General features: G+C 47.3%; 8 protein-coding genes and 1 pseudogene across 9 annotated transcripts; 5 read left to right on the forward strand and 4 right to left on the reverse strand.

Annotated features, from left to right (window-relative positions):
- Positions 1-1,861, forward strand: LOC108155288 (tryptophan--tRNA ligase, cytoplasmic). The gene is made up of 4 exons (XM_017286004.2): positions 1-301; positions 386-797; positions 868-1,447; positions 1,502-1,861. The coding sequence occupies exons 1-4, from the start codon at positions 103-105 to the stop codon at positions 1,604-1,606; spliced, it is 1,296 nt and encodes a 431-aa protein (XP_017141493.1). The 5' UTR covers positions 1-102; the 3' UTR covers positions 1,607-1,861.
- A 725-nt stretch (positions 1,862-2,586) lies between these two features.
- Positions 2,587-4,752, forward strand: LOC108155293. Its single transcript, XM_017286008.2, has 2 exons — positions 2,587-3,835; positions 3,902-4,752. Exons 1-2 carry the CDS (start codon positions 3,147-3,149, stop codon positions 4,035-4,037), a joined length of 825 nt encoding a protein of 274 aa, XP_017141497.1. The 5' UTR covers positions 2,587-3,146; the 3' UTR covers positions 4,038-4,752.
- On the reverse strand, positions 4,429-6,166 carry LOC108155289 (ATPase H(+)-transporting accessory protein 2). Its single transcript, XM_017286005.2, has 3 exons — positions 6,032-6,166; positions 5,453-5,805; positions 4,429-5,381 (listed from the first exon to the last, which is right to left on the reverse strand). The coding sequence occupies exons 1-3, from the start codon at positions 6,072-6,074 to the stop codon at positions 4,815-4,817; spliced, it is 963 nt and encodes a 320-aa protein (XP_017141494.1). The 5' UTR covers positions 6,075-6,166; the 3' UTR covers positions 4,429-4,814.
- Positions 6,167-6,278: 112 nt separating this feature from the next.
- Positions 6,279-7,362, reverse strand: LOC108155294. The gene is made up of 5 exons (XM_017286009.1): positions 7,166-7,362; positions 7,032-7,107; positions 6,898-6,972; positions 6,632-6,835; positions 6,279-6,573 (listed from the first exon to the last, which is right to left on the reverse strand). The coding sequence occupies exons 1-5, from the start codon at positions 7,303-7,305 to the stop codon at positions 6,340-6,342; spliced, it is 729 nt and encodes a 242-aa protein (XP_017141498.1). The 5' UTR covers positions 7,306-7,362; the 3' UTR covers positions 6,279-6,339.
- Positions 7,363-7,387: 25 nt separating this feature from the next.
- On the forward strand, positions 7,388-8,231 carry LOC108155295. Its single transcript, XM_017286010.2, has 3 exons — positions 7,388-7,618; positions 7,694-7,733; positions 7,806-8,231. The coding sequence occupies exons 1-3, from the start codon at positions 7,458-7,460 to the stop codon at positions 8,157-8,159; spliced, it is 555 nt and encodes a 184-aa protein (XP_017141499.1). The 5' UTR covers positions 7,388-7,457; the 3' UTR covers positions 8,160-8,231.
- A 93-nt stretch (positions 8,232-8,324) lies between these two features.
- Positions 8,325-9,347, forward strand: LOC108155291 (mitochondrial RNA-splicing protein MRS4). The gene is made up of 3 exons (XM_017286007.2): positions 8,325-8,782; positions 8,844-8,976; positions 9,038-9,347. The coding sequence occupies exons 1-3, from the start codon at positions 8,346-8,348 to the stop codon at positions 9,344-9,346; spliced, it is 879 nt and encodes a 292-aa protein (XP_017141496.1). The 5' UTR covers positions 8,325-8,345; the 3' UTR covers position 9,347.
- On the reverse strand, positions 9,190-11,055 carry LOC117187176. Of its 2 annotated transcripts, XM_033389288.1 has the most exons (6): positions 10,759-11,046; positions 10,468-10,704; positions 10,267-10,407; positions 10,055-10,210; positions 9,538-9,993; positions 9,190-9,482 (listed from the first exon to the last, which is right to left on the reverse strand). In XM_033389288.1, the coding sequence occupies exons 1-6, from the start codon at positions 10,969-10,971 to the stop codon at positions 9,357-9,359; spliced, it is 1,329 nt and encodes a 442-aa protein (XP_033245179.1). In that variant the 5' UTR covers positions 10,972-11,046; the 3' UTR covers positions 9,190-9,356. The 2 variants fall into 2 exon arrangements, with proteins under 2 accessions (XP_033245179.1, XP_033245180.1); XM_033389289.1 differs by lacking the exon at positions 10,468-10,704 and having other exon boundaries at positions 10,759-11,055.
- A 66-nt stretch (positions 11,056-11,121) lies between these two features.
- Positions 11,122-13,025, forward strand: LOC117187180 (protein maelstrom 2-like). Its single transcript, XM_033389294.1, has 4 exons — positions 11,122-11,676; positions 11,750-11,899; positions 11,959-12,377; positions 12,443-13,025. Exons 1-4 carry the CDS (start codon positions 11,352-11,354, stop codon positions 12,866-12,868), a joined length of 1,320 nt encoding a protein of 439 aa, XP_033245185.1. The 5' UTR covers positions 11,122-11,351; the 3' UTR covers positions 12,869-13,025.
- On the reverse strand, positions 12,869-14,507 carry LOC117187183 (annotated as a pseudogene).
- Positions 14,508-14,539: the final 32 nt, after the last annotated feature.

The raw sequence follows: 14,539 nt of genomic DNA on the forward strand, positions 1-14,539 counted from the left end.
TAAATCCGCGGTCACTGGCCCTCACATGTGAAAGTTCGACAGTATTACTTATTATTTTTATTGTTTATTGCTTAATACAGTGCAGACTGAACTCCTAATCCAATGACGGACACCAAAGAGACGGTTGTTGAGGGCGTCGAGGCGCTGACATTGAATGGTAAGCCCGATGGCGAGCCCGTGGAAACGGGCACCGATGCACAGGCCCAAGAAGGAGCAGCAGCAGCGGCGGCTGAAGATGTTGTGGATCCGTGGAATGTGGCTAGCAGCAACGATACGGGCGTGGACTACGATAAGCTAATAAGTATGTGCCATCGAATCATCTATACAATACTCACACATCCTGAGCCGACCTAATGATATGACATTGTTAATTGACACGTTGCAGAACGCTTTGGCTCCAGCAAAATCGATGATGAGGTTATCGCGCGCTTCGAGAAAATCACGGGAAAGCCAGCACACCATCTGATTAGGCGCGGCATGTTCTTCTCGCACCGTGACCTGCACACCATTCTGACGTTGAAAGAGCAGGGCAAGCCCTTCTATTTGTACACGGGTCGCGGTCCCAGCTCGGGTTCCCTGCACGTGGGCCACCTGATTCCCTTCATGATGACCAAGTGGCTGCAAGAGACGTTCGATGTGCCGCTGGTCATTCAGTTGACGGACGACGAAAAGACCTTGTGGAAAGACCTGAAAGTGGAGGACGCCATCAAGCTGGCCCGAGAGAATGCCAAGGACATTGTGGCCATGGGCTTTGATGTGAACAAGACATTTATATTCAACAACCTGGAGTTTATGGGGTAGGTAGCAAAGCATAGCATAGCTGATTCCAGCTCTTTTATTCATCTTCTCAATATTGTGTCCTCATAGAAAGTGTCCTGCCATGTACCAGAATATCATTCGCATCCAAAAGTGCGTCACCTTCAATCAGGTGAAGGGTATCTTCGGTTTTGGTGACTCAGATATCATTGGCAAGATCGGCTTCCCCGCCGCCCAGGCAGCGCCAGCGATCTCCAGCACCTTCCCCTTCCTATTCGGCAACAAGAAGGTTCACTGCCTCATCCCATGCGCCATCGATCAGGACCCCTACTTCCGCATGACGCGCGACGTGGCTCCACGCCTGGGCTTCCCTAAGTGTGCGCTCATCCACTCCACATTTTTCCCGGCCCTGCAGGGAGCCAAGACGAAGATGTCCGCCAGCGACCAGAACTCTGCTGTGTACCTGACCGATACGCCCAAGCAGATCAAGAACAAGATCAACAAGTATGCCTTTTCGGGTGGCCGCACAACGGTAGAGGAGCATCGGGAGCTAGGCGGCGTGCCAGAGATAGACGTGTCCTACCAGCTTCTGAAGTTCTTCCTCGAGGGCGATGCAAAGCTGGAGGAGGTGCGCGTGGCCTACAGCAAGGGTGAGATGCTCACGGGAGAGATCAAGAAGCTGGCCGTGGAGGTGAGTAGAGACTTGAATGTTGGCAAATCCAATTGCTAATCTTCTACTCCGTAGACCCTCACACCAATAGTGGAGCAGCATCAGGCGGCGCGCAAGCTTATTACCGATGAGGTGCTGGACAAATACTTTGAGCTGCGGCCCCTGAAATGCGGCAGCTAGAAACGCCCGAAGAGTTTGGTTGATATGCATTTGCTTGACGCGACGACGGCTGCCTGGTGCGCTTGGCTTGTCACAAATTACATAGTTCGGCCTATCCGACCCGATCCCTACTCCCATGTACATAGCTGCAATGAATTGATCTATGCCACGGCTCAGAGCTAAGCTCGTGTTGCACCACTTAATATTGTACACTCGCTATTTATTTCAACTTTTTTACACACTGCAGCAAACAATAAACTTCAGTAAGCTTCGAATTACGAATGTAACCCACTTTTGGGGGCGGTCTACACCTTCCTGGCGGCCACTCGACACCACCAAACACGACACAACTGAACGCATTTATTTCCGATTCCCAGCAAGACCCCGAGCAGTCTCTGGCAATGCAGCTAAAATAACTTTCGGCTGTGCAAAAATGCAGGTAATTTCCTTGTAGAATGTGCAAGTAATACGAGATCTCGGTGGGCAAAAGCCAACAGTGGTCGCTCCAATTAAATGGAATTTAGGGTAATAGAATGGTGAGTGGAGTGTCTGAATGCTGGAAAATAGACACACCCCCAAAATGTTGTATAATCTTAATAGAATATCTGTGACTATCTATAGAATATAGGGTCTTATTCCATTTGCACTTTCGGCGATTGAGAGCAAGGTCATAAGTTAGTCTTCACTGTAGTTTTATGGATTAGTTTGAAATTGGTATTGGGCGAACATTTGAGAGCTGCCTGGCCACAGGGTGTATATATAGAGGTGTATATTAATGCCTCTGGCTATGGCTATGACTATGATATGGCTCTGGGATATGGATATGTATTTTTTTCAATTAAGTCAAAACACTTGTGTTTACATGCGACAAAAATACAAATACATGGGGGAGTATACCTATGGCCAGGTGGGAGGGCGGGGGATGGGTAGGTGTTCGTACGATGTATATAGCGATCAAAGAAAAACTCAAACTGAAGTTGTGGCGACGATCTCGACGATCGCCTGGCGACGCTCCAAGCCACACAGACGACAAACGCAACTTCAGCTTGGCACACGCGCCTCGGCATCGATCTCGATCTCGATCACCCTCCCCGGTCACAATAGCAAGGAAATTAAGCGGCTTTGTTCCGCCCCGCCAGCAGGTACACGATCGGACCACGCGACGATCCTCGACGACAAGTTGCACTCGCCATTGTCTCGCAATTGATCTTATTGACACACGTACAAAAGACACCTCTTCATCATCTAAGCAGATGATGCTGGTTGCTGTAAGGGCCGCGACCACTGGACCTTAAGATGAATAGTCCACACGTCTCGGATTCAGTCGGTCCTCGATGGTGAGGCATTCATCAAGGAAAACTAGATTCCCCCGTCAACTGGCAAACTTCTAGTGCACTAAAAATAGTGTCCACCGGCAGGTAAGGCTACTGCACTGATTACCGAGCCATCGAGCCGCAGAGCGTCACAAGCACAAGAGGAAAGAGGAAAGAAGAAATTCCAGAGCCAGAGCCAGAGCGATCGCGTTCATTGCCGTCAGCGGACGTCGAAATCGGCTTAGGCGATGACTGATCAAATGCTGAGTGCAGCCTCCGGCCAGCCACCGCCACCTGCCCTGGTGGCCCTCCCCGTCTCAACGCCCGGGTCCTACCTCAACGGTGCACCCGAGGGCGATGTCGAGCCCGTGGAGCAGCCGGTGTTGTTGGAGCTCGGGGCCCCACAGTCGAGCCACATCCCCATCAGTCTCAACTACACGCTGTCCCCCGATGGTGGCGGTATGCTGGCCTATGCCACACATCAGCAGCCCCCGCATGGCTGCCTCCCCTATTCGCCCACCCTGATGAGCAGCTACGAGAAGGAATCCTCCGGAATGGGCATGATGCAGTCAACGATGGCTCATCCGCCCTACAGCATCATTCCGCAGCCTGTGTCGATGTGGCACGCCGGTCAGGTACCCGCCCCCCCTCTATCTAGCCATATGGAGACCAAGCCCAACGAGCTGGTTCCTCCGCCCATGTACATGACCTACGGTGGCGGGAGCATCGCCAGCAGCACCGAGGTGGAGATCTCAAAGGAGCACAATCCCGCCTGGCGGGAGAAGGCCCTGCAGATGGAGAAGGACTACAGGCGCACGGCCTGCGATCGGGAGCGCACCAGGATGAGGGACATGAACAGAGCCTTCGATCTGCTGCGCTCCAAGCTGCCCATCTCCAAGCCCAATGGCAAAAAGTACTCAAAAATCGAGAGCCTAAGGTGAGTAGCGGTTTGCTTCCATCCACGAGGAGTCAATAATAATGGTGAACCCACCTCCCTCTCCAGGATTGCCATCAACTATATCAATCACCTCCAGGCGATGCTGCGCGACAATTCGACGCAAAATGAAAGCGTCTGTTGCACCTGGAGCGGAGGCAGCAGTTCTCCTTATGATCAAGGCCAAGACCAGTGGGGAGCGTAGGCGAAGAATCGTTGTGAAAAGTTTGCCAAAGAACCAAGTCTTGACCAGTGTCGCCAGCTTTGCTACATCCGTATTTCTGGCAGCGACAAATCGATTTTAATAGGTGGGTAGACGTAGACCCACCCCGTCCTTATTAGGGTAATACATATCTATAATAAATAAAAGTTATTACTGTTAAGAACGTGTCTTTTGCGGCATCCCGAACAGCAGGAGATCTGCAGAGTGTAATAAATCAAATCGCGCGCCATTGCACTGTGTCGCCATCTGTCAGTTGTGTAGTAAAAATGTAGAGTTGGAAAAATTCTGATTAGTCTGTAGCTCGACAATTTTAAATTGAAAACTTTCCGTTCAAGATCACATTCGATTTATAAATTAAACAATTCCGGCACTCTTGTCTTTTTAGGCTATATATATTTAACTTTACTGTTTAACATTTGAATTTTGGTAATTTACATATTGATGAATAGTTTGATAGAGGGCTGACCTGACTGGCGAGTATGTTATCTGTTATATATATAAACCTAAAAAGTACAACAAACAAGGAAGATTTAACAAATTACTATGGAATTGTTGCTCATCCGCAACAGCATTTCAAAAATGATAAGTAATACTTATTTATAGCTAAAGCCAACTGCAACGACTGCACACACTCACACACAATTTCTCCGCTGAATTTGATCTAGTTTTGACTGAAGTTGAAATTGGGTCGGCTTCACGCAACTCAAAAAAGGGACGAAATAACAAACAAGGTAATGTAAGCTCCACTTCGCACTCCGCTTAGTTGTCCTTCTTGATGCGGGTGGAGGTCATGCGGTAGATGATCGAGTCCCTGCCGGGATCCATGGCGGCGATGGCGTAGCAAATGGCCAGCAGAGACAGGGCAAAGACGACCATGAACCAAAGAATGATGTTGAAGATGACTGGATAGTCGCTGCTGTAGTAGGTGGCCAAATTGAAGGGGTTCGACGCGTCGGCAGCCAAGGTATCACGCTTGGTGCGGCCGACACCTGTGTCCTTGTCAGTGGTCAGGACGAAGAGAACAGAATCGCTGGACTTCTGGGAAGCGGCCAACAGTCGGCTAATGGAGGCCGAGAGCAGCTTGTTGGCCTCGTCCAGAGCCACCGATTTCTCACCATGGGCCTTGGCAATGTCGTCGACCGACACGCGGAGAATCAGCACATTTGCGGGCTTCGTCATATCGGCCAGATTCTCGGCAGCGCCGTCGAGGTAGCCGATCTCCTGGAGAAACTGCTTGTCGGCGTTGTGCAGAACTGGGCTCAGGTGCTTTGTTGGCTTGGCGGGAGTGACTTTGATGTTACCGAAGCACGACTTGAACGCTTGCACCTGTTGGGACATAAGGTATTACATAAATTATGCGCACGGGTGCTCGATCCTATGGAGGGGGAGCTACTTACACCCTCGTCGAACTGCCCGAAGTTGATGTCGCACACGGGCTCCTTGGTAGCCTCCAGCTCGGCAGCCAGGGCGTTAAGAGAAGCATCGGTGTTGGATTCGGTGAGCTGATAGGTCTTTGCATTGCCTGCAGCGATAACGTGGCTGATACCCCGCACGTGCACACAGATCACGCCCTTGGCCAACTCGAAGGGATCGTTGATGATCATGCCGTTCCAGTTGGAGTCGCCAGCGACGGCGTTGCCCATGGAAGCGTACATGACATCGCCCACATATTGGCTATCCAGCGCATCGTTGCCTTTGAAGCTGATCGCCTTGGGGCTGTTCAGCACAGTCAGCTCGCCCGCAGCATGAACTGGACGAAAGAAAGGCGTGTAAATATAAAAGGTTTTCTTTTGTCTATGAGAAGGGGCTTTATCACAGACTCTGCGCATGCAGGCTACACTCGTGAGACACTTTTACCTACGTTAAGGAGTCACCACCCCCAACACGAATCAAAGTGTAGAGAACAAGTGGCGTTTTCGCACATTCCGAACTCTGTGCCTGGGCATAGCGCCATTAAGATTAATTAATATACTTACTGGCTGCAATAAACAGTGAGAATATCACGCAATTCTGCAACATCTTCAGTTTTTCGCTGGACTTTTTTCAATCATATGACGAACGACTTGCAAAGAAAAATCTACTCTTCCCTCCTCTTCACCTCTGACTATCATGTGATGAACAGGGTTGCGATTTTGATTAAGAAAAATACAACCAGGGTCCACAGTCGATAACCGATAACGCTCACCAGCTGACAGAGCTGCCACCCCAAATGCATATTTTCCCTCCATTTGAATGAATTGTATTTGCATTGTTTTCAGTAAATATGTAGATAAGATATGAAATTTTAGCTTTGGGCGCGCAAACAGTCTATTTCCAAGCGCAGCTTTTGTATCTTCAGCAATGTCAGCGTCCTTTCTAGTTTCAGGTTTTCCGTTTCCGTCCTTAAAAACATGGCCTTGCTGTTGTATTGCTTTATCTCTGCCCTGGCTTTGTCGGCTTTCAGCAAAGCCAGGTTGTTTTTCGGTCTGTTCTCTCCAAAATGCATGTCCGTACCATTGGCCGAGTCGTCTAGGCTTTGCTGCAAGAGACATGGTTGGAATTATGATTGCCAATCGGACATGGAAAGCACCTCTTACTATCACTTCTTTGTATTCGTCAAGAAATTCAACGTATTCCCGACTTTCTGGCCCTGCAGTAATTTCAATTTCCATAGCTTCTTCCTCCTTTGAAGCATTCAAGTGGGGGTTATTCTGTTCGCTGTTCATAAGTTCAGATTTGACCGTGGTCGCCTGCTCCTTGCCATCTGTATCGTCATCGCACTCGTCCAAAAATTCTTGTATCTATAGTTTGTGGTCTATACTTTAGATCGTTTCGGTGGCGTCTTTCAGCTGTCGGTACTTGCCTTCACAATGATCTCCTTGCCCTCGTTCCCATGATCGATGCCGCCATCCGCGTCCTCGTGCGTAATCTTATGGATCTACAAAATGGAATGCATTCAATAATAATAATTCCTTTTACCAGCAATTAAATACGCACCTTGAGCACTGGACGGGCTCTCTCCATATTGATGGATTGTGTCTCCGATAGCGCTCTCTTTTGATCGCACGTTTGCCTGAAATGAATCCGTACATTACATTGGTATACATATACATATACACAAACAAAATTACCTATGTAACGAAAGTCTTGTTAGCGCTGTATTTTGAAGTTCCTTGTTGCAAAAAGTGCAGGTGGCCGTGTATTTTCCATTTTCACACTTTGCGGAAAAGCCGAACTTCTTATAAAAATCTTCTGACTTCTTTCGTGGCATTTTTATACGTACTGAAACAGCTCAAAACAAAATGGCACCATGTAGATAGATACTAACGCCACATACATATACACGAACGGCCACATTGCCAGGGTTGCAACGACGCTTTGTCGAGAGGAAATTTCATGTCAAAATACTCGTAATTTCTCGTAATGAAAGTCGCACGTATACGCGGTAGCTCCAAGGCATCTACATGGAAGCGGCTCGGATTCACTCCCGTTCCCGACCCCGCCACCAAGAAACAACGCGCACTTTGCCTGCACTGCCATAAGCCACAGGCAAACACCAGCATCGACAGGCTCGTCATCCACAGGTCAGTACAGCCGATCCTCTGAAGTACAGTCTCAGTAGTATTCTGCAATAAAAAAATCTGTTTGTTTCCCTACAGAAAGTCGTGCAACAAATACAAGGTGGATCTAACCGAGGAGGTACGTAGACGCTTGTCCAAGGTGGCATTGCATTCAATTTCTTATGCTTGTATATGCATCTTTCATTCCCAGTTCAAAAACATAAGGGATCAGGAGGGGGGGAAGAGCGAAATCGAGCCGAAACCTGTTGGCGCCACATATACAACCTCAATTACTTTGGACAAATTGCTGGAAGACGATGATGTACGGAACTCTGGTGCCGACCTGGAGGGGTACCTTACTCACATTGATGCACTTGCGGCCCCCCATGCTGACGCCAGTCGCTTGCAGAAGGAACTGATCAAGGCGGAAACCGAGTATCTGGAGACAAAATCGACCTATTTTAACAAATTAAACGAGATTGCTGAGCTGAAGCGCACCGTGACCATGCTGGAGGCGAAGAAAACCCAGTTAGAGATTGTGAAACTGAGAGCAGAGTGCGAGTAGTATTACTTCCGTTTATTCCGTTTTAGCCTATATTTAACACAATACAGTACACAATAAATACAATACAATACAGGAGTTTCGCTTCGGGGGCGCCAATCGCGTTTCGAACACGTTATTCTTACGTTTGGGGATGACATTTTAAAAATATTGTTTTACTGTGCCATGTTGTAGGCGTGACTATTCAATATGTCAAGCAATGACAGCGGTGGCACAACACTCGATCGCATTGCCAATTTGCCCGTCTACGTCGGATACGTGATCAATGTAGCTGCCATTATGCTATCACATCCCATAGACATAATCAGAGTGAACATCCAGGCAAATGTGCTGCACTACGTCTCGTATTCGGATGTGGTCCATCTGATGTTCAAGCAGAAGAGGATTGCGGGCTTCTACTACGGCATTCGTGGTGCACTGCTGCGGTGTACGGTTCAGACCGGGACAACGTATGCATTGTACCACTGGCTGAAGGACAACGAGTACTTGCTGATGCTGGAGCCATACGACACCTCCACAGTGGCGGGCATAAGCGGATTAGGCGGCGGCCTGCTCTCAACGCCATTTGCCAAGGTGGCAATAGTGCGGCAGGCCGATCTAACCCGCCGTCCCTTCTTGCAGCGCAAGTAAACAAATTAACTCGAAAGCTTTGTGGGTGCTGTTCTTTTAAAGTTACTTTTATTGCAGTTATAGAGACCCCTGGAAGGCTCTCAAGTGCATGTATGGTAAGGGTGGAATGTCCTTCCTCTTCACTGGATGCGAGCTGCATGCTTTCACCACCGGAGCGGTGGCAGCGCTCTACGCACCTGTACACGATTGGGTAACTTATACGGACTATCTTTTATCCATAGTCGCTTTAATTTGAATGCCCCTCACAAAAGGTGTCGGATATGCTTTTGAAACTCCACAGAATTCGTGATGAGGATTGGGTTATCGATCTGATGGCAATGACGATAACAAGCAGCATCATATCATTAATCCTGACGCCAGTAGAAGCGGTAAAAACGGTGGTCATGAATTCTTGCTACAAGAAGTTCCCCTCGAAGACGCATCTCTGCCTCAAAATCATTCAGTTGCACGGCTACAGAGGATTCTTTCTGGGTCTGCGGCCGGCTCTGATTGCGATACTGCCACATGCGATCATAGCAACACTCACTTATCCATTAATTGCCGATTATTTCATCAGTTAAATTTTCGTTTTTATTTAGAAATGGTTTGTTGTAGGGACTTCAATGCCTTCACATACTCCTCCAGGTCGCTGGGTAGCTGATGGAGCGAGCAGTTCTTAAGCTGGAAGCTGAATATTTCTGTAAAGCGCTGCACCAGCTGCGGAAAGGGATGTCATTCGTTGGTCTTTTGCACGGATAAAGATCAAGCTCACCTTCTGAACTGTCGGTGCTATCTTATGGGTCACCATGCACTCTAGGAGCACAGCCACGAATTTGGTGTAAAACTCGGGCAAATGAACATGCAGAGCCTGAAGTGGAATGGGCAGAATGCAGACTAGATAGCAGCGCTGCATCTGGCCGAGTAGCTCTGCGCAAACCTCAGGGCCTTGCAGCAGTTTCTCCGACTCCAAGACGAGCATTTGCAGAATGCTCTTGGCCCAACGATAACTGGTGCTGGAGTTGATCGAGGAGCACACTTCCTGGCAGGCATCCAGCTGATCCGCTCGTGTGAGATCCGTGGCCAGAGCGGCTTCGATCTCGCCTCGATTGATGGTGAAGTAGTAGCCAAGTCGTGTTATAAACTGAAGCAGGCATATGGAGTTGTTGGCTCTTGATGACATTGTCAGATTTTGAAGGAGCCCGTCCAGCATATCATCGCATTGGTTCCACTGTGGGGGATAAACCACTCTGTAAATAATATTCAACTATTTTGTGAGGACAGCCCCCCACCGTAAAGGCATCCAGATCAATGAAGTGATCCAGACAGAGGTACAGACAATTCCATATGGCAGTCACAGCTTCAATCGAGTCCATGCTGAAGGCATCTCTAAGCGCATGATCATAGATCACGCTGTGGATATTCAATTCCTGAATGTCCTTAAGGGCCTGCAAGTTAAACAATTAACGATCTATGGTTCTCAGAGAACAAGCATCATGCCTACGCCATGCTTCAGCATTATTGAAAAGATCTGCACACCGAGTTGCTTATAGACAAAGTCGTAGCACTCCCGCACATTGAGTCCGACCGACAGGCTGAAGGCTAGCATCTGGGTGGTCATTTTGTCGTCCTTCGTATAACGGAGCTGCAATGATGAGCCCAACATTTTGAATAAATCAATCATGAGTACTTTTCTAACTACCACCTCTAGATATCTGGCAAAGCCATGCACGGCGCCAAGCTGTCGCTTCCAACAGTTCTTTTGCAGCTTTTTCTCGTAGTTTTTGAGTATGTGCGCGTCCATTGATTCCCCCCACGTATCGGAGAGTGTCCTTCCCAATTTATTGGCATTTCGCAGCAAGTTACCACTCCCATCATTAAGTTGGTAAACGGTAGGAGCAGCTGTCAGCTCGCAAAGAAGCATCACAATTTGTACCCTCAGCTAAAGGGAAACAGACTGTAACTAATAGAATAAACCGCGAGGAGATCCACCCACCTCTTCGTGTCCAGCATTATTGGTCTTCTGAAGGAATTCCTGCACCAGATCGTAGAATTTCGGCAATTCGTTAGCTAGCAAGACATGATAACTTTCAAATTGCGACGGAGCCAGCTGAACGTTGTCCAGATCTTCTTTCAGCTCCGGTAGCATGTAGAACTGCACGACATCACACATGTGGGCCACCAAGGCCTCAGTTGTGTCACAAGTCATGGTAAAACCAAAAAAAATATACAAATGGTTTGTTTATATCCACAATTTCAGCCGGCAATAAACGATAACAAATCAATTGCGTTCGTTGGTGCAACCCTATCCCAACATACATTTTTGTCGCAATGCGGTCACACTGTCCGATAAGCCAGATACCGATAATCTCCGTTTTTCACAGTGTCAGGTTCCCGGCTTTTTTAATTTCCAGAAATTTCGGACAAGCAACAAGCAAAAAGTTATTTTTCCATAGCTTGGAACCTATCTGTTGCAACCTACCTGCGCACCTATTCGGTTAACTGTTGATTGCTGTCATACTGGCTCCCGGCGTCCGATCTACCGTATTTTCCACGTCCTACAAGAGCGTTCTCTCTACTAACATTGAAATGGCTCCAAAAAAGCGAAATGGGTTCATGACTTTCGTCAGAGAATGGCAGGCGAATAACCCAGTGGCTCATGGATTAAGCATTTCTGAGGCGGTGGCAAAGTGTGATCCTATATGGAAAAGCATGGGCGACCAGGAACGCGGTCCGTATAACTCGATGGCTAAGAATGCAAACGTTCTGGAGAGAGCAGCAAAGAAAGAGCATCTTAACTGTCTGGGCGGTTCCGTCGCAGAAATGGAAATTGAGAAAAACGAGGCCATAAGTGCTGAGCTTCAAATGAAGCGAAATATCGAACGCATTATTTTGACAGCAAAAAATTCTATGGGTAAGTTAGGTACTCTGTTCTGAACGAGAGCCAGTCGCCATTAACAAAACTTGTCGCTGATTTTTGCTTGCAGAGTTGGAGAATGAGGAATTTGTGTTTGTTAGCTTCAATTATTTTACCAAGGCCTTGACTGGGGATATTTACGTGCCCGCTGAGTTTTCCGCCTGCCGCTACTCTCTGAAGGGAGGCATAAGCTCTAATTACAGTACCATGATTAATCCGGGTGAGTGTTGATGTAAGACTGATGCGTTGGACCTAGTCGTAACCACAATTTATTCTCAGGCCACATCATCTACGGACAAAGTAGAGATGCGCAGGATCACTCCAAGACTACCCACAAGTTGCCCTTGCCACCGGAGGCCTTTGGCGAGACCAACATGGGGAAACTATATATTGATATCTTCAATTGGTTATCCGTCCGCAATGAAGATGAAAAATTGGACCACGATCCGGTTATTGTCTACACGACCCCAGAGCTAATGCCGGTGGTAAAGTCTTGCTTCCGTTATCTGGCATCCGAGGCCGAAATCGACAAAGATGAGCGAAAGATTATGGTGTATGATATCTACCATTTGTTCTACACCTTAAAGAAGAGTGTATTGGACGTGGCTGGGGTTACGAACGATCAGATCAATTTCCATGTGACAAACAACTTTTTTGTCAAAGACTTTTTTGAATTTACTGAAGGGATTGCGTGCGATGTAAGTTTAAAGTTTATGATAATTCTAGTTTTTATCAATTGCTAACCATCAAATTGTATTTCTAGTACCATGAAAAAATCGATCGCTCAAAATATTGTACCAACAGTATGGTCAAGCGTTGGGGATTCACCTTTAGCGACTACATGTGTGCAGACCTGGCCATTCCACTCCAGCCTGGGAAGCACATTCCCCCTAAGGTCAAGCCAAACTACACTATTACTCCTGCGTCCTCTTCGACAAACTTTGATGAGATTTCGCTTGATTCCTATTATTCAGCGCCATCGCGAATCCAGAAGGAGATGGGATCGCGTGACTTATCACCGAGTAGCAGCCACCAGTCCGTATCAAGGTCCTACGTGCCCAGAGACCACAGTGTCTACAGAGGGGCCCTTGATAACGATGAGGAATTCCCTAGCCTAGGTGGCCGCCGCCGACAGCTCCCTGACAAAAGTCATTTCAATATGGGAGATGAAAAAAAAATTGCGCGCTAATTTGTATTATTACATTCTTGAACAGGATAGCAGGAAGCAATCAAAATTTCCTTCTGTGAAGGAATTACCATTTAATTGTATTTCAACTTAACACATATACATATATGTATATCTAATAAAATATGTCATCTGAAGACACTAAGCTACAATAACGAAATAATGATTTGATTATTTAATGTACTAATAATAGGTGCAGGGCTCAATCGTAGTCAAATCTTAAACCAGAACCACGTACATGCTGCTCGCTCCGAACAAGAGCGCTTCTTCGCCAATTGCGTTTCGAACACGTTATTCCTACGTTTGGGGAAGACATGTTAAAAATATTGCTTTACTGTGCCATGTTGTAGGCGTGACTATTCAATATGACAAGCAATGACAGCGGTGGCACAACACTGATCAATGTAGCTGCCATTATGCTATCACATCCCATAGACATAATAAGAGTGAACATCCAGGCAAATGTGCTGCACTACATTTCGGTCCATCTGATGTTCAAGCAGAAGAGGATTTCGGGCTTCTACTACGCCATTCGTGGTGCACTGCTGCGGTGTACGGTTCAGACCGGGACTACCTATGCATGGATGGTGAAGTAGTAGCCAAGTCGTATTATAAACTGAAGCAGGCAAATGGAGTTGTTGGCTTTGGATGACATTGTCACATTTCAAACGAGCCCGTCCAGCATATCATCGCATTGGTTCCACTGTGGGGGATAAACCACTCTGTAAATAATATTCAACTATTTTGTGAGGACAGCCCCCCACCGTAAAGGCATCCAGATCAATGAAGTGATCCAGACAGAGGTACAGACAATTCCATATGGCAGTCACAGCTTCAATCGAGTCCATGCTGAAGGCATCTCTAAGCGCATGATCATAGATCACGCTGTGGATATTCAATTCCTGATCTTATTGAAAAGATCTGCACACCGAGTTGCTTATAGACAGGCTGAAGGCTAGCATCTGGGTGGTCATTTTGTCGTCCTTCGTATAACGGAGCTGCAATGATGAGCCCAACATTTTGAATAAATCAATCATGAGTACTTTTCTAACTACCACCTCTAGATATCTGGCAAAGCCATGCACGGCGCCAAGCTGTCGCTTCCAACAGTTCTTTTGCAGCTTTTTCTCGTAGTTTTTGAGTATGTGCGCGTCCATTGATTCCCCCCACGTATCGAAGAGTGTCCTTCCCAATTTATTGGCATTTCGCAGCAAGTTACCACTCCCATCATTAAGTTGGTAAACGGTAGGAGCAGCTGTCAGCTCGCAAAGAAGCATCACAATTTGTACCCTCAGCTAAAGGGAAACAGACTGTAACTAATAGAATAAACCGCGAGGAGATCCACCCACCTCTTCGTGTCCAGCATTATTGGTCTTCTGAAGGAATTCCTGCACCAGATCGTAGAATTTCGGCAATTCGTTAGCTAGCAAGACATGATAACTTTCAAATTGCGACGGAGCCAGCTGAACGTTGTCCAGATCTTCTTTCAGCTCCGGTAGCATGTAGAACTGCACGACATCACACATGTGGGCCACCAAGGCCTCAGTTGTGTCACAAGTCATGGTAAAACCAAAAAAAATATACAAATGGTTTGTTTATATCCACAATTTCAGCCGGCAATAAACGATAACAAATCAATTGCGTTCGTTGGTGCAACCCTATCCCAACATACAT

This window comes from Drosophila miranda, chromosome 2 (assembly GCF_003369915.1).
Source record: "Drosophila miranda strain MSH22 chromosome 2, D.miranda_PacBio2.1, whole genome shotgun sequence".
Taxonomy (NCBI): Eukaryota; Metazoa; Arthropoda; class Insecta; order Diptera; family Drosophilidae; genus Drosophila; species Drosophila miranda.

Bases quoted from the DNA above. Each gene is read 5' to 3' on its own strand.
- LOC117187176 (XM_033389288.1), bottom strand. From the start codon at position 10,971: ATGACTTGTGACACAACTGAGGCCTTGGTGGCCCACATGTGTGATGTC. The intron at 10,408-10,467 runs GTGGTAGTTAGA...TCATCATTGCAG, and splicing joins GCTTTGCCAGATATCTAGAG to CTCCGTTATACGAAGGACGA. The intron at 9,994-10,054 runs GTGGGGGGCTGT...TATCCCCCACAG, and splicing joins TTGATCTGGATGCCTTTACG to TGGAACCAATGCGATGATAT.
- LOC108155289 (XM_017286005.2), bottom strand. From the start codon at position 6,074: ATGTTGCAGAATTGCGTGATATTCTCACTGTTTATTGCAGCCA. The intron at 5,806-6,031 runs GTAAGTATATTA...TCTTTCGTCCAG, and splicing joins CTCACTGTTTATTGCAGCCA to TTCATGCTGCGGGCGAGCTG. The intron at 5,382-5,452 runs GTAAGTAGCTCC...ATGTCCCAACAG, and splicing joins TCGGGCAGTTCGACGAGGGT to GTGCAAGCGTTCAAGTCGTG.
- LOC108155291 (XM_017286007.2), top strand. From the start codon at position 8,346: ATGTCAAGCAATGACAGCGGTGGCACAACACTCGATCGCATTGCCAAT. The intron at 8,783-8,843 runs GTAAACAAATTA...CTTTTATTGCAG, and splicing joins CGTCCCTTCTTGCAGCGCAA to TTATAGAGACCCCTGGAAGG. The intron at 8,977-9,037 runs GTAACTTATACG...CCCTCACAAAAG, and splicing joins ACGCACCTGTACACGATTGG to GTGTCGGATATGCTTTTGAA.
- LOC108155294 (XM_017286009.1), bottom strand. From the start codon at position 7,305: ATGCCACGAAAGAAGTCAGAAGATTTTTATAAGAAGTTCGGCTTTTCC. The intron at 6,973-7,031 runs GTGCGTATTTAA...TCCATTTTGTAG, and splicing joins GAGCCCGTCCAGTGCTCAAG to ATCCATAAGATTACGCACGA. The intron at 6,836-6,897 runs GCAAGTACCGAC...CACAAACTATAG, and splicing joins GCAAGGAGATCATTGTGAAG to ATACAAGAATTTTTGGACGA.
- LOC108155293 (XM_017286008.2), top strand. From the start codon at position 3,147: ATGACTGATCAAATGCTGAGTGCAGCCTCCGGCCAGCCACCGCCACCT. The intron at 3,836-3,901 runs GTGAGTAGCGGT...CTCCCTCTCCAG, and splicing joins TCAAAAATCGAGAGCCTAAG to GATTGCCATCAACTATATCA.
- LOC117187180 (XM_033389294.1), top strand. From the start codon at position 11,352: ATGGCTCCAAAAAAGCGAAATGGGTTCATGACTTTCGTCAGAGAATGG. The intron at 11,677-11,749 runs GTAAGTTAGGTA...TTTTGCTTGCAG, and splicing joins GACAGCAAAAAATTCTATGG to AGTTGGAGAATGAGGAATTT. The intron at 12,378-12,442 runs GTAAGTTTAAAG...TTGTATTTCTAG, and splicing joins CTGAAGGGATTGCGTGCGAT to TACCATGAAAAAATCGATCG.
- LOC108155288 (XM_017286004.2), top strand. From the start codon at position 103: ATGACGGACACCAAAGAGACGGTTGTTGAGGGCGTCGAGGCGCTGACA. The intron at 798-867 runs GTAGGTAGCAAA...GTGTCCTCATAG, and splicing joins AACAACCTGGAGTTTATGGG to AAAGTGTCCTGCCATGTACC. The intron at 1,448-1,501 runs GTGAGTAGAGAC...TCTACTCCGTAG, and splicing joins TCAAGAAGCTGGCCGTGGAG to ACCCTCACACCAATAGTGGA.
- LOC108155295 (XM_017286010.2), top strand. From the start codon at position 7,458: ATGAAAGTCGCACGTATACGCGGTAGCTCCAAGGCATCTACATGGAAG. The intron at 7,619-7,693 runs GTCAGTACAGCC...GTTTCCCTACAG, and splicing joins GACAGGCTCGTCATCCACAG to AAAGTCGTGCAACAAATACA. The intron at 7,734-7,805 runs GTACGTAGACGC...TTTCATTCCCAG, and splicing joins AGGTGGATCTAACCGAGGAG to TTCAAAAACATAAGGGATCA.